Raw genomic sequence first — 15549 nt, 5'->3', positions numbered from 1 at the left:
ACAGCGATCTTAGATTCCCACTGGGCACAATGGTCAGAATGTCCGTTCACTACAGTCACCATGTTGAATTAGCCAATGCAGTTGAGTATATTTCATAGGAGGTCACATGCAAACGGTAGGATACTCTGAGCACTGTGTCCAGTGTCACCATTCAGACACTGGGGATCAGAGCCACAATCTGAATGTTAGAGGTTATGTTATGAGGTAAGATTAGAAAAGTATAGAATACGGGAATCAGACAGTCATTCAGTGCGTGGAATTCTTGCAAAGCCATCCACATCACTTATTGTATTCCTATGAATTAAAGCGTTTTTACTCTTCAGTTAGAATATACACCCCTCCTGTTCATGTAAATAAGCTGCATAAATGGGAACTGTCAGATCCAATCCTTGCTGTAATGTAGAGTTGCCTTAATGGTCCAGATTTCTCCCTTGGCCCAGATGCCACCAGTGGTATCTATTTCCTCCTTCTAGGTGCCTCTATACTCACGTCCATCCAACACGTCAGCGTCTTTGTCATATCTGGGTCTCATGAGATGGAGAATGGGAACTGTCACTAAGTACTTATTGCTTATACTAGTCCCTTTGAGATGGCTGATTAAAGACTGCCTCCTTAAAAAGCCTCTTAGGATTTCGGACTCTTTTGAGGGCCATACAAATCTAGATCTTCACCTACATCCAAACTGTTATTCCTGACCCCAGTGGAGTGACAGTATATATCTAAAGGAACTTAAGGGAAATGTGATCTTTATGACTCTGCGTTGCAACATGGCAACCATCTTCGTTGATGTACTACTGAAGGTTGATGAAAAACAAGATTTTTTTTTCAACTGTAGATGGTTACAATAAAATTCAATACGAGGTTGAGATATTAATTCAATTTTGGGACTAAACCCATTTATAGTTACTTTGGGCTGGTTTCCCGATCTTCGCCCTGGTTGTGCAGAGAGATAGGTGGTAATAAAAACTAGTTTCTTGTTGCTGAAACATCAATGTGCCAAATGCAAAATAGTTACTTTACATCTAAGCAAAGTGTCTGTGTGCTGCTGCAGAAGATCGCCGGGATATTCAAGTTTATGTCAAGTATTCAGTGAAGATTTAGTTTGTTCTTTGTGCCAAGTCTCTGCATCCCTGCACCTGGTTCTCTCTCTGAAATGTGCTGCGACAGTTTGTAATTTAATCAGCATTGACAGGGAACATTGCATGCACTCTGTGTGGATGGTGAAAGGAGGACTCCTTCACGACAAGCAGTTCAGGACAGTGCAAAAATTGATTTGTTCCCTGCAATTCAACAGGACTCCTCAGTTTCTTCCCCCTCCCCCCTCCCCCTTTTTGATTTCCTCTGCGTTTGCTTTTGAAGTGTCGTCTGCCGCAGTCTGTGCCACGAGCCAACCTGTTCCCACACCTTTTGATTCAGCCGGGAGGAAGTTCATTGCCCGAAGTAATCAGGCATGGTGACCACGTGACTGCCTCCACTGTGTCTGGTGCGTCTGTGTTTGTGGTCACAGTAGGGTGTGTACACACTTACATGCCCAGCAATTTGGATGCAGTCACAGGTGTGTGACCAGTGCCAAGTTGCCTTACAGGAGGATGAATTTGCCTGTGCTAGCAAACTGGTCCGACACTCTCCATGCACCTTAATCTTTGCGGATCGAGTGTACCCTTCCCCTAATCAGACATATCCCTTTTTTGTCCCAAGTTAAGAATTCAGAAGACAGAATTTTGAACCCAATACCAAATTTAACTGAATATTCACATCCATCCACACATTTGAAACTCTGATCAATGACCCAGTTCCACAGAAATATTACACAACTTATCGTCATGCAGTTTGCAAATAAAAAGTCTCTACTGAAAAAGTTTTTAATACAATTCATTTTTTGGACAAACAAATTAAAAGCAGACCAGAATGTAAAATGCAGAGGTAGCTCATATCATTCCGCATCAGACGCCATGCCAGGAAATATTCATATTGACACTGTGATCTATCATTAAGTATCACACACAGCCTGTGTTACAAATCTATATCCCAGAGCCTTGTTACATAAAGGCAGTCACCTTGTTATATGATGCAGCAATCGGGGATTTCCTAAGGCAGGGAATCAAAGGACTCTTGGTGATATCCTCCAGCGGAGCCCATTCAAAACCTACTGAATTCTTATCGAGATGTTTAGTATCTGCGTTGCAATTCCATAATCGGTAGCTCACTTTGTAAGATTTTGCATGTAATCACATCACAGTGGAAATGTTGAAATGCTGCAGGATTTTTACTACATCTGATAACTGCTAACGGAACCCCTTTAAGGGAACAACTTGTAAGAGGTACGTGGCTTTCTTTTGGTGGAGGGGGAATTTCAGAAACTAGTTCAGTGTTCGGTCGTTACACATCTAGCTATCAAACAGACCAATACAACGGTGCACAATCGGGCTTTATTGTTTGGTGTTTAGGATGTTTCGACATTTTTGCTATCACATGCTGCAGAGGCGGCATTAAAAAACCACTGCAGCGCTTCCACACTACGGCCAGCTTATAAAAGAAACAGATTTTGCAGACCCTCATCCAGTCATTTTGTTTTAAGCACTTAACAGCTTAACACAAAGCAGATTTCTGTACCAATTCTCCTCTTGGAAACCAAATGACAGATTTGTTATTAAGCCACTGAAATCCGCAATATACTCTTAAGCTCTACGTAGTTATCCTCAACAGCTCCCTCCCCTCACCTCCCACTCCTGCTTGTAATTTAACATTAAGGGGCAACTTCCAAGATTTTGTTTCAAGGAAGCCGTCACTTCGGGTCTGGAGGGCTCTCGTACCATCACTTAAGAGTAGCCCACAATTATGAACCTCAGGAGGCAGACAGAGAGAAAGGCAAAGGTTGCAAATGATCAGCAGGAGTCGTGTAGTCAGCTCCTCTGAATCTTTCACATCAAAGAATCACAGCTGTCACCCAGCCTCCGCTGTGGTGTATCTGCACCGTACAACAATCTGCTTAATCCTAAACAGTGACAGCATGTCGAAAGGACATTTGAAGGCACCCTCAGCCACAGCTACACATTCCAGCACTGCAGACGGAGCTCAACATGGTAACCATGTATACAGTAGTGAAGCACATCACAAGCTTGCAGGCTCTGTCGATCTCACACTCTCTCTCTCCCTCCCTCTCTCTCTCTCTCTCTCTCTGTGTAATCCTATCTTCTGACACATGCACACACAGAGCAAGGTTTGACATGAAGCAACAAGACAGAATGCCAGCACTTACCCTGGTTTGGACCACCATCTCCGTCATCACATTCATTTAGATTATTGATCATTGTTTTCCCAGCTGGTCGTGGGCACGGGATAAGGGGGGTGGCTGTCGACAGGGGAGAAGGACCAGAGCCTTCAGCTTGCAGTCAGGTCCCTCTCTCTATCCACCAAACAGACGAGAAGGCTGCACTGCAGAGCGTCTCAGCACACACGACAGCAGCAAGCTCAAGCTGACTGAAGTCATCATGTATGCACAAGGCATTATCTCTGTGTGTGTGTGTGTGTGTGTGTGTGTGTGTGTGTGTGTGTGTGTGTGTGTGTGTGCGTGTGCGTGTGTGTGTGTGTGTGTGTGTATGCTGGGGGGGGGCAGTGGAGGGTGGTGGGGGGGAGGTGGATGGAGAGGCAGGGCTTTCCACAGAAGCCCTAGGGCACCTTTTTTTTTCACATTCTTAACCAGCAGTGTTGCACACTGTACAGCATAATGAAATACGAACGACAAACGGAAGAAAAAAAAATCAGTTCTAAGAAAATAGCAGGATTAATATTTATGTGAAATGGAGTGGGTCTAACAAAAGGCAGCCTGATTTGTATTTCAGAAAATTGGTTGATGATTAACAGCATCCTTTTGAACTGCAGCAATGTGTACAAATAAGGTTGCATGTAACATGCCGTAGAATTGAAGAAATAGACTATTCATCCTCCACAGACTACTGCTGCAGATAATTCTCTGGCACCACAATTTACTAAGATCCTACAGTTGGGATTTTTTTCCCTGTGTTGATTTTCGAAAGGGCAGCCTGTAAACCAAGCTGAAAGCACGCACACAACTCGGGCGATGCTGGTCATTGTGAGGAGGAAACCTGGCAGGGGAAGAGGAGGAAATAATTCTCAACTTCATCAATCTATCCGGCAACCTTCAGCTTCCCTGCAATATTTTGTGAGCATCCAGATTATCGATGGTCACTTGTAATATTAAAGTGTATATCAGTGTATCATGAAATGCAAGAGAAATGAATCTTTCTAAACACAGAGATGGGGATGCAAAACTGCGGGTAGGTGTTTATCCTGTGGGACTGTTTCTTATGACGTCCACTCGGGTTAATGCCTCAACCCAGTCGGAAGGAGCAAAATTCAATCAGTCTGAATACGGTGACGGCTGTGTCTAGGTTGGGAGCGGTCTTGCCACTGGGCCAAAAGATTTCGGCTCCAAGTCTCAATCCAGAGACGAGAGCACAACAGTCTCTAGTTGAGAATGCCTCAAACTTTGACCATGACTGTGCTAAACAGTGAGACTCTCCACGGCCACAGGAAGTGAAATCAAAAGGTTGTCTCTTCAGGGCAGCAGCAAGGGGATACTGCATTGTCAGAGGTGACATTTTTCGGATGAAATGTCCATCTTGCTTCCCCTGGCACCATCTTGGTAAAGGGGAAGGGAGATAACCCTGCCCAACATTTATTCCTCAACCATTATCACTTAATGGGTTACCTGTTTGGTACATAAATGCTATTTGTGGGATCTTGCTGTGCAGATATGGCTACCATATTTTCCACCAATGCCATAGTGACTACATTTCATAATCATTTCATTGGCCGTAAAGGGATACGGAAGGCCCCATCCAAAATGTCTTCCTGTGCTTTGCCTGAGAACGCTCCGAACATTAACCATTACCGTGCTAAACACAAGATTTGGCAATGCCACCGGAAGTGAAATCTGCTCCATTGGTGTGCGCCCAAATGCCTGTCTTTTGTGGAATGTAATTGTGATTTTTGTGATAATGAACCGAGTCTAACAATAGGTATGAATGAGGAGCAGAAGTAGACGTCTCAACCCCTCAAGGCTTCTCCATGGCTGATCTGGTTGTAACCTCAGTTCTGCATCCCGTATATCCTCAGTAAGCATTCATAGAGTCATAGAGAGATATAGTGCAGAAACAGGCCATTCAGCCATCCATTCCATTCTGACAATCAACCACCATTTACTGTCCTGCACTGATCCCATTTTATTCTCCCCACATCCACATCAACTCCCCCGGATTCTACCATACACCTGCACACTCAGGGAAACATAAAGTAGCTGATTAACCTACAAACCCACACGTTTCTGGGGTGTGGGAGGAAACCAGAGCACCCCAGGGGAAATCCGCGTGGTCACAGGGAGAACATGCAGACTTCATTCAGACGGCACCCAAGGTTGGGATTGAACCTGGGTCTCTGGAGCTCTGAGGCGGTGGCTCTACCAGCTGTGCCCCTGTGCCTCCCAAAGTTGGCTCCTCTATCCCTGCTTAGGTTGGCAAGCTGGGGTGGAAAGGCAGAAGTTAGAGGTTGGAGATGGGCTTCCATTTGGTGGTTCAAGGCAACTGCAATCTCATTCACTCCCTTTGCTGATCAACAATCCATCTACCTCTGCCTTAAAAAAAATTCAAAGATGCTGCTTCCACCACCAGCCCAGGAGAGGAGTTCCAAAGAGACAAGAAGCACAGAGAAAAGGAATTTCACCTCATCTGGCTAATTGGGCAACCTTTACTTTCAAACAGTGACCCCTCGTTCTGGATTGTCCCACAAGACAAGACATTCTCTTCACATCCACCTTGTCAAGATCCATCAGGATCGTTTTAATCAGCTCCCTTCCCCTCTTCGAAAATATCGAAGAGCATTTTGTCTATCACTCAGCAATATGGAGCGAGATGCAAACCAACAGCCTGGTTGTTCAGAGAGATAGAGGAAACAGCCAGCTCAGTGGTGTGGAGATCTCGACACATTCAACAACGGGACCTTGATCTGATTCGTTTCTCTTGTTTCCAGCCCAACAGCCAGTTTGGTCGGCTAGCTAGGATGGAAGGGCAACGGTAGGAGGGTGGAGATGGGCTCCGTGTGATGGTTTTGGGCAATTGCAATCTTGGAGCAAGTTGCAGCTCAGTGTTCACCAACTAGTCACTTCCCCACTGGCCTGTGACTTACCTTTTGCTGTCACAGGGCAACTCAATCTCTCAGTTATCTTCTGCTTCTCACCAGCAGCTGTCCCTATGTTCCTGATTTGTTACAGCCCCCCAACCTGAAAATGACAAGGTTATTCCTACTCTGTGCTTTGCCTGTTATCCAATCTTCAATACCCCCAATACCATGAGCTCTAATCTCTTGTATGGCACCTTATCAAAGGCCTACTGAAAATTCAAATACACCACGTCATCTGGCTTGTCATGACCTGTTCTGCTGGTTACAACCTCAACACGTTCCAACTGATTTGTCAAGCATGACCTCCATTTTATAAATCTATGTTCCCTGTTTTGCCTCTCCCTTCTGTCTTCAATGCTTACTTTTAAATAAATCTCTCAGGGCAAGTGATCTAATCATTTTTTTTTAAAAGTAAAGCATCCTATCTGGGTACATTACACATCAAACTGGCAACTGTTCTGCCCAAGACTGCAAGAAACTGCGAGAGATGTGAACGCAGCCCAGTCCAACACACAAACCAGCCTCCCCTCCACTTATTCTGTCAACATTTCCCACTGCCTCGGGAAAGCAGCCAACAGAATCAAGGACCCGTCCCACTCCAATCATTCTCAGCCCCCCACAAGGCAGAAGATACAAAAGCTTGAGAAAACGTACCACTAGGCTCCAGAACAACTTCTATCCCGGTGTTATAAGACTCTTGAATGGACCTCTTGTGTGATAAAGATCTCTCAACCTACCTCGTCATAGCCCTTGCACCCTATTGTCTGCCTGCACGGCACTTTCTCTGTAACACTATATTCTGCATTCTGTTTTTTTTTTCTTTTGTACTACCTTGATGTACTTATGTATGGAATGATCTGTATGGATAGCATGCAAACAAAACTTTTTCACTGTATGATGGTACATGTGACAATAATATTTACCAATTACCAAAACTTTCAAGTAGATAAAAGCTCTAACAAATTGAATGTGTGAAGCAATATTTGATGGGGATGGCAGGGCAGGTGAGGTAAAGCAGCCACTGTATGTGGGAGTTACTGGAGATCAGCAAGAACTCAAAAAAAAAACATTTGCAGAGACCCATAATCTGGGGAACTTTGGCTCAGAGTTGCTGAGCTAAAGTCTCACAGCATCAGACATGTAATGTCAGGGAAGGGGAGTTATCTGGAGGCTAACAGTTTTTTTCCCAGGAGGCGATCATGACTGGCTTGGTTAGTGGTTATCAGCAGATGTGGCTGTGAATCAGGATGCAATGATTTATCTTGGAGGCAATCACACCGTATATGTACGATAACAGCTAGGGCTTGGCTCATGGTTACCAATGGATATGAGTCAGAGATGCGTGGGGACTCAGGACCCATAACCTGTGACGTCCTGCTACTAAAACAAGGCTCTTGAAGGCTGTATATGTGTGAGACCAATGGAGCTGTTGGAGGGATGACCAAAATGACATTGTGGTATTGGAGGCCAACCAAGTGGGAGAGGTGAGAAAGAACATGGTAATGTCGTTAACAGTGAGCTCAAGGGGGGAAACAACTCTGTAGCCTGAAACTAGAATCCTAAACTTCACATTGCCTCATTGATAGGAGGGTTAGGTAGTCTCCATAGGTTGAGAAAGGACTGGAAGTGGGAGAGTCAGGATCCACTTTTCATGGACCAGTTAGAAACTAACATAGGCAGAGCTGGGTATAAGGTTCTGTTGAGAGAATCTGAGAAGCTAGGGTCAAGATTAAAATCCAGAACTGAATAATTAGTTGACAGGTTCACTGGATTGTTTCCTGAGCCATGCATAAATTGTCCCGGGGCACATAGAGCAGAGAGCTGAGTGCATAGTTCATAGAGGAGGGTGAGAGACTAGGATTTCTACTCTTGAGATCCAGGCATCTGTACCGTGGAAGGAGGAAAGTGAGGCTCAATCAGCGCTGGAAGGAATTAATAACTGAGGATTCTGGTGCTAATGATAGGACTTTAAATGAAAAAAAAGTTGGGGATAGTCAGTGAGAAAGTTAATAATGTAGAGAGAAGAGTCAAGCCTACAGAACAAATTAACAGATTTGCAATAAGCAGTGTGTGATAGGAAAGGTCAGTGAGTTCAACAGTAATGATCCGTCAGTGAATCAGGTCAAGTAAAGGAAAACTTCAAAAGTTAACAATAAAATGTGTTTCTCCAAATGCATGAAACGTTCATAAAAGGCTAATAATGGCACAAATGGAGATAAATATGCACTTTGATCAGGCGGCCGTAATGTGGGTGTGGCTGCCTGATGACAAAGGCTGTTCGTTAAACAATCCAGGATTCTTTACATTTAGGAATAGGACAGTGAAAGGTGGGAGTGCCCCGATGTTTAAGCATTTTATAAAATACTAAAGAGGAATCTTCTTGGCTGGGAGATCAGATGTGAATCTGTATTGGTGGAAATAACAGAGAATGAGGGACAAAAATCTAATAGAAATAGATGAGAGGCTTGCAAACAGGAGTGTCAATCAAGGAGCCTGTAGTGAGGTAATAGAATAATTATGGGGTATCTTCATTTTCACTTGGAGTGAACAAATAAATTAGGATTGGTGGATATATATGGAACATATTTTGGATAGAATGTATCTTGGAGCCAACCAGAAATCAGCCATTTTAAATGTATACTTATTTATTGAAGGAAGATTAGTTAGTAATCTTTTATTATGTAGTTCTCTAATGAAAAGTGGTTACAGTATGATAACATTTTACATGGAGTTTGGGAATGCTATATTTTAGTTAGAAACTAGAGGAACTTAATTGAAGTACATTTATTTCAGCATGAGAGGTGGGTTGTATAAAAAAGAGGAAAATTAAGAGATTGCTAGTGGGTAAATATAAGCAAAAACGTTATAATTTTCAATGAAAATATGACAAGAAATTACAAACTCTCCGGGAAAAGCGAATCATCCTTATCTATAAAGAGGTTACGAGTGGCATTTGACTAAAAGAGGAGGCTTATGATATTGCCAAGATAACCAGTTAAGCTTGAGATCGGGAGTTTTCAAATTTGGCAATGGGTGACCAAGAAAATTAGCAAAGAGGGAGAAAATAGATTATGAGAGTAAACTAGCGAGGAACACAAAAAATGTAAAAGTTTGTGAAAAGGAAGAGGGTAGTAATAATAAATTCGGTGTATTTAGAGGCAGAAGTAGAAGATATTATAATGGGAATAAAGGAACAGCTTAAGCACCTACTATTTTGCATCATTTTTCACAGTAAAATACGCATTACGTGTATCCAAAATAATGGGGAACTAAGCAGTGGGAGGAACCACAAGTAATTAATATCGGTAAGTAGAAAGTTAAGGGAGGAATGAATGGCTGTAACAGCCGACAAATCCCTGAACTTGGCCGGTATCCTAGAGTTCTAAAAAGTAGCTTTAGCGATTGTGGATGCATTAGTAGTGATCTTCTATAATTCCCCACACTCTGGAATGGCACAAGTGGAGTGGTAGGTTGTACATATAATAATGCCAACCAGTTAGCTTGGCATCCATGTTGGGAAAATGTTGTAATCCACAATTAAGGATTTGTTAACAGGCACTTAGAAAATTATGACGGTTAGGAAGAGTCGGCATGCTTTTGTGAAAGTGGAAGGGAAAATGTCTTCAACAAATCTAAAAGAGCTTTCTGAGAATGTAATTAGCAGTGTGGGAAGGTGAAACAGTGGATATGGTAAACTGGATTTTCAAAAGCATTTGTCAAGGTTTACACAAAAGATCCTTCAACAAGGTACTGGAAGACAAACATGAGAATAATATATTAGCCACGGATGGAGGAATGTCTAACGGGCAGAAATGTTGCTAAGGTTATTTTCACTCTGGCAGGTTGTGGGTGTCAGAATTAATCCTGGGACCTCAGCTATTTTGAGATTACGTTAATGACTCAGATGGAAAGACTGTAACATACTCATGTTTATGGTTAATGAAAAGCAAGCTGAGAAATACGTTGTGAAGACACAAAAGCTAGTCTGTTTTGAGCGTTAGGTCCTCATTGCATTTTGCCTGAAGGTCCATTATGATCCCTTGCAATCGTGACATTGGCCAAAAAGACATTTGAAAGAGTAGTTTAGGCCCAGGAACCTTGGCTAACATGGGACCTGCACAGTCCCAGAGAGGAATACACTCAACCTAATGCAGCTGTGACACTTTGACACACTGTAATAACAGGAGGACATAGGTCCTTGTAGGCACCTCTCCATGACGGTCAGAGAGCAGCAACACTTCCTCTGGCTGCCATGGAGGAGACAGCCTCTGCAGAGGAAAGAAGGGAGTCTCTACATTTAGTGAAATAAACCTCAGCAGCCTCATCTGTGTGATGTGCCAAGAGGGAGGTCTTCTGTGCTGGGGAGCCAGAGGAACTGCTGGGTCTAGTGTAGGAAGATCCCAGCGGGAGCCGTCTCCAGCTGTCCCCTCCAAGTGTCAAAAATTCCAAGCTGTGCAGCAGTGTATAAATCCGTATCGCGACCTCTCAAGAGATGTCAGGACGAGCTGCCGGACACTCCACTCATTCTGTAATTGGATCAGGCCTTCATCGGATTAATATAATGAGTGCGGATGGACTTTCAAAGCAGCTTGAGTGGGATTATTAGGAGGTGTTTCCTGGGCCCCCCTGCCTGATTATTTGGTGCGCTATGTCATGGTAACAATTGGCATGCAGCAACGGTCACTTGGTTTGCACTGGGGACGAGGACTTTGTCAACACCATGTGGGAGATGTGCCCCTTTCATCGAGTCCCAGTCGGGCAATACCTTCCTCACCTTCCCAGCAGGGAGAGGTGTTCGTGGACGCTGAGGGGGGATGCTCTCCAGATTGCGCAGCAGACAGAACACCACAATGAGGTCTCTGCGTCCTGCCTGACGCAGCCACTTTTAGATAACCAACAGGGCCCTCCACAATGATTCTGATACTTGTGTGGCATTAGTGTTCAGCTCACATTGCAGCAACTTGGCTTCAATCCTAACCCCGGATGCTGCCTTGTGTGGAGTTTCCATGTTCTCCCTGTGACTGCCTGTATTTTCCCCGGGTGCTCCAGTATCTTCTTACTAACCAAGGACACATGGTTTACAGGTTAATTGGCCACTGTAAACTGCCCCTAGTATGTACGTGAGTGGTAGAATCTGGAGGGAGTTGGGAGTTGGTAATTGCTCATTTGTTTTGCGTGTCATCCATACAGATCGTTCCACAACATCAGTACATCAAGGTAGTGCAAGGGAAAAACAACAGCCCCCCACCACCACGCTTCTTCTCTTCTTCCCTTTCCGAGCCTTTTTTTCTACCTTTTTTCCCCCTCTCCTTACCTTTGACCCATCCCCCGGTGGATCCGCTCTCCCCTCCTCCCCCGCACCTGCCTATCACCATCACTTACCTGCATCCACCTACCACCACCCTGTGCCCACCCCACCTCCTCTCTTTTGTCCACCTATCACTGCTCTGCTTTTCCCTCCTATATATCGGGCTTCCCCTTTTCCTATCTTCAGTCCTGAAGGAGGGTCAAAATGTTGACCGCCTGCTTTTCTCCACGGATGCTGCCTGGCCTGCTGAGTTCCTCCAGCATCATTGTGTTTTTCATCTAGATTCCAGCATCGGCAGTCCTTTGTTTCTCTAACAGAATATAGTGTTACAGAAGAAGTGCAGTGCAGGCAGACAAGAAGGTGCAAGGCCGTGACGAGGTAGATTGTAAGGTCAAGACTCTATCTTATCGTACAAGAGGTCCATTCAATAGTCTTATCACAGCGGGACAGAAGCTGTCCTTGAGCCCGGTGGTACGTGCTTTCAGGCTTTTGTATCTTCTGCCCAATGGCAGGGGGGGGAGAAGAGGGAAAAGGGAGAAGAGAGTTGATGGGAAAGTGGAGAGATACAAGAGATTCTCCAGATGCTGGAAATCTGGAGCAAAGCACACAAAATGCTGGAGGAACTCAGCAGGTCGGGCAGCATTCATGGAGGGAAATGAACAGTTGATGTTTCGGGCCGAGATCCTTCATCAGAGAGAATAGGTTATAGGGAAAATCAGTCGGGAAATGCGATTGCTCTGAGAAACGGCATAATCCCGATAGGCTACAAGACTCTCCATCTATATTGTAAGGAAATATGAACAATGAAATCTATCACTCCGGAGAGTACCACCGACTGAAAATATTGGCCAGTGAAGATTTACTCATGGTTAAGGTGTCAAGTGTGCTTCCTGGAAATATAGTATCAGGAAGTTCTTCTTGTCCCTCACATTTCCTTCTGGCGTGGAAGGAGGCCAGACTACCCTTTGAGTCTATACTGGCTCCCAGAGTAACCCCATCACTCAGATTCCCCAAGTTAGTTCCTTGTAACTTATTCTCTCCCACATCCCCATCAACTCCCCCCCGATTTGTCTACCACCCCCCTGCACTCCGGGTAATTTACAGCAGCCAATTAACCTGCCAGCACGCATGCCTTAGGGCTGAGGGAGGAAACCGAAGTGCCTGGGGGGAGCTTATGTAGATGCAGGGAGAATGTGCAACTTCCTCAGGGACAGCACCAGAGATCAGGAATTGGAGTTCCTGGAAAAGTGAGGTGCTGACACTAACACTACCTCTACATCTCTGTGCCACCAGCCCGATGATCCACAGACATCTGAACCTTGAGGCAATGGAAACCCCTCATGATGAAAAACTCTGAGTTAGTAAAGGGAGCTAAGATGGGGGTGAATGGGTGTAGTCAAAGGCTGTCTTGCACTCATGGGAAGCCAGCGAGGCGGACGTCCAAATGACTGAGATGCCGCGCTCTCCTCACTGAAATCAAAGCAGATGAAGTCATTCATTCACAAGGACAGTGTCTGGTGACCCCTCTGATGCAGCAGGGATCTGCAAGTTGGGAGACGAGGTAGAAATCTACTGAAGGCACTTGGAAAGATCTTGCAGCGAGGGAGCTGAGGGTTGATGTCACCTTGACCTCCATGGAGAGATCAGTCCAGGCATGAGAAAGCAGCTAAAGGTCATCCTGCAGATGCCATACATCTCAGACTTCATGTAGGATACAATGATTCTGAAGACTTTTGTGGAAGTAGGCTCTTCTTTATGGTGTTAACTTACAGGTATAGTAAGCTGGTATACAGGCTATCTATGCCCCAGGTCCTCAATCCACCTTGAGTGACCAGTAATGGACATACCAGAACTGGAGCACTGGCAGTGGGGCTATTACTAAAGCAGCCATTGGATGAGTAACTCAGTATCTAAATGTAGACAATACTGCAACACAGGTAATTATGCAATTTACAATGTATTTATGCAGGTATTTACACAGCCTGTGATGTTTTTATGCAGGTATTGACGTGGCCTGTAATGAGTTCAGGAGGTGCCCACTCAGGTCTTCCAAAGTCAGCAGATCATCCCTTAAAGTAAGTAGCAGATAAAGTGTGATGCACTCCAAGTGGTACAGAGATTGTGGTATAGAGACAATGGGCAAACACTGCAGCTCTCTGCTCCAATTTATATCGGTAAGGGCAGAATCAGCTGATGCATGAATTCTGGTACCATCAGACGGCTGCCTGATGATGGAAAACTGTCAGGTTCACTCATGTGAACGGTGCGTAGAAGGCTGAGCCCGGTTCTGTGATGGGCACAGTCTCTCCTGGAAATGATTGCTGATGTGACCTGCTCTGAGTCGGATTGTTTTTCGTGCAAGTTGCAAATGGAAAATAGGTGCTGATTAATTCAATATCTAGGCTAATAAGTCTGCAAATTATTGTAGGCAGGTTAAGTGAGTAGGCAAAATAATAAAGGAAAATGTGGACTTAGTTTGGAGAATGAAAAAAGGAAGCATATGTCTTATGAGGATAGGTTGAGTGAGCCAGGGCTTTTCTCTTTGGAGAGAAGGAGGATGAGAGGTGACTAGATAGAGGTCTACAAGACGATAAGAGGCATAGATCAAGTGGGCAGTCAGAGACTTTTTCCCAGAGCGACAATGGCTAACACAAGGGGGCATAGTTTTAAGGTGATTGGAGGAAGATGTAAGGGGGATGTCAGGGTTAAGCTTTTTTACACAGTGATTGGTGGGTTCGTGGAATGCACTGCCGGCGGAGGTTGTGGTTTAGGGACGTTTAAGAGACTCTTAGATAGAGACATGAATGATAGAGAAATGGGGGGGGGGGGCTATGTGGGAGGGAAGGGTTAGATAGATCTTAGAGCAGGATAAAGTGTCGGCATAACATCGTGGGCTGAAGGGCCTTTACTGCGCTGTAATGTTCTATGTTCTATGTTTTACATGCTACAGAATTGGTAAATCTTAATGCACAGAGGGATCTGGAAATGTTGCACATGAAATAAAGAAAGTCAACATGCAAGTACAGTAAGCAATTAAGGCTGAAGGTTGCTAATCCTTTCCTGAAGGATTGCAGTAGAGATGTAAGGAAGTCTTTCTCCATTTGTGCACCTGGAATTCTGTGCACAGCTTTGTTCTTAGCACATAAGGAAGAAAATACTTGTGTTGCCAGTGTGTAGTGCAGATTCACTTAATTGAATCCTTGGATGAGGGTCTAAACATTTGAGGTGAGATTGAGAACGATGGGTCTATATTCACCAGAGGTTGGAGGAATGAGAGGTGATTTAATTGAAGGAGGATATTCTCATTCAGATTGTTAGAGTAGATGACTGGAGAGTCTAGATCTAGGAGACATGGTCTCTGGACAGGGGTAAGTCATTTAAGATTGAGATGTGGAAAATATTCTTTACACAGAGGTCTGTGAATCTCTGGAACTGACTAGTCTAAGGAAGGCTGCAGATGCTGAGCGGATTAGTTTATTCAAGCCTGAGACTGACATATTTTTGGACTGAGAAGCAAGGGGTCTGAGGATCAGGAGGGAAAGTTGGTATAAAGCAGCAAGCCATCATTATCGGTGGTAGAGCAGGCTCAAACCTTCCTCTACTTGCATTTACTGTTATGTTTTTCCAATGTTCCTGTGCTCATTGGATTTGATTTTTATATCTTCATTCAGTGTCAGATTGAAAAACAAAATTATCTTTTAAATTGATTTGTCTTTATGAATATTTGATTAAAAGAATTAAGATTCAACATGCTGATAAACGTTCTTAAGTAAATATAGTCATGGGGTTAATTGTATTTCAGAACTGTGAGCCCCATCTTTCCTCCTTTGCAAAATAAAACATAGGTTAGTTATTAAAACGGAGTGGGAGTCTACCCAGTCACTTGTTCCTGTTCTGTCTGACCTCCTGCACTTTAAAAGTGAACGTGGGAAGGACAACATCCCTGATGTGGGGGTCTTCATTTAATATGTCTGATCTGGCACTTTAATGTCCGGTGTGAATGGGGGTGGGGGGGGTGTGGTTTCATGGTAGATTTCCCGCCA

General features: G+C 44.3%; 1 protein-coding gene across 1 annotated transcript in view; it reads right to left on the bottom strand.

Annotated features, from left to right (window-relative positions):
• LOC127578705 (solute carrier family 12 member 5-like) overlaps window positions 1-3580 on the bottom strand; it is a 490113-nt gene extending 486533 nt beyond the window's left edge. Inside the window, 1 exon segment of the mRNA XM_052031027.1 lies at window positions 3260-3580. Within this exon segment, the coding sequence (XP_051886987.1) occupies window positions 3260-3311 (52 nt within the window). The 5' untranslated portion in view covers window positions 3312-3580.
• Between the last annotated feature and the right edge of the window lie 11969 nt (window positions 3581-15549).

Source organism: Pristis pectinata, chromosome 16 (assembly GCF_009764475.1).
Source record: "Pristis pectinata isolate sPriPec2 chromosome 16, sPriPec2.1.pri, whole genome shotgun sequence".
NCBI classification, from domain to species: domain Eukaryota; kingdom Metazoa; phylum Chordata; class Chondrichthyes; order Rhinopristiformes; family Pristidae; genus Pristis; species Pristis pectinata.
Note: the sequence above shows the minus strand (reverse complement) of the source record. Positions and strands in the feature narration are given on the sequence as shown.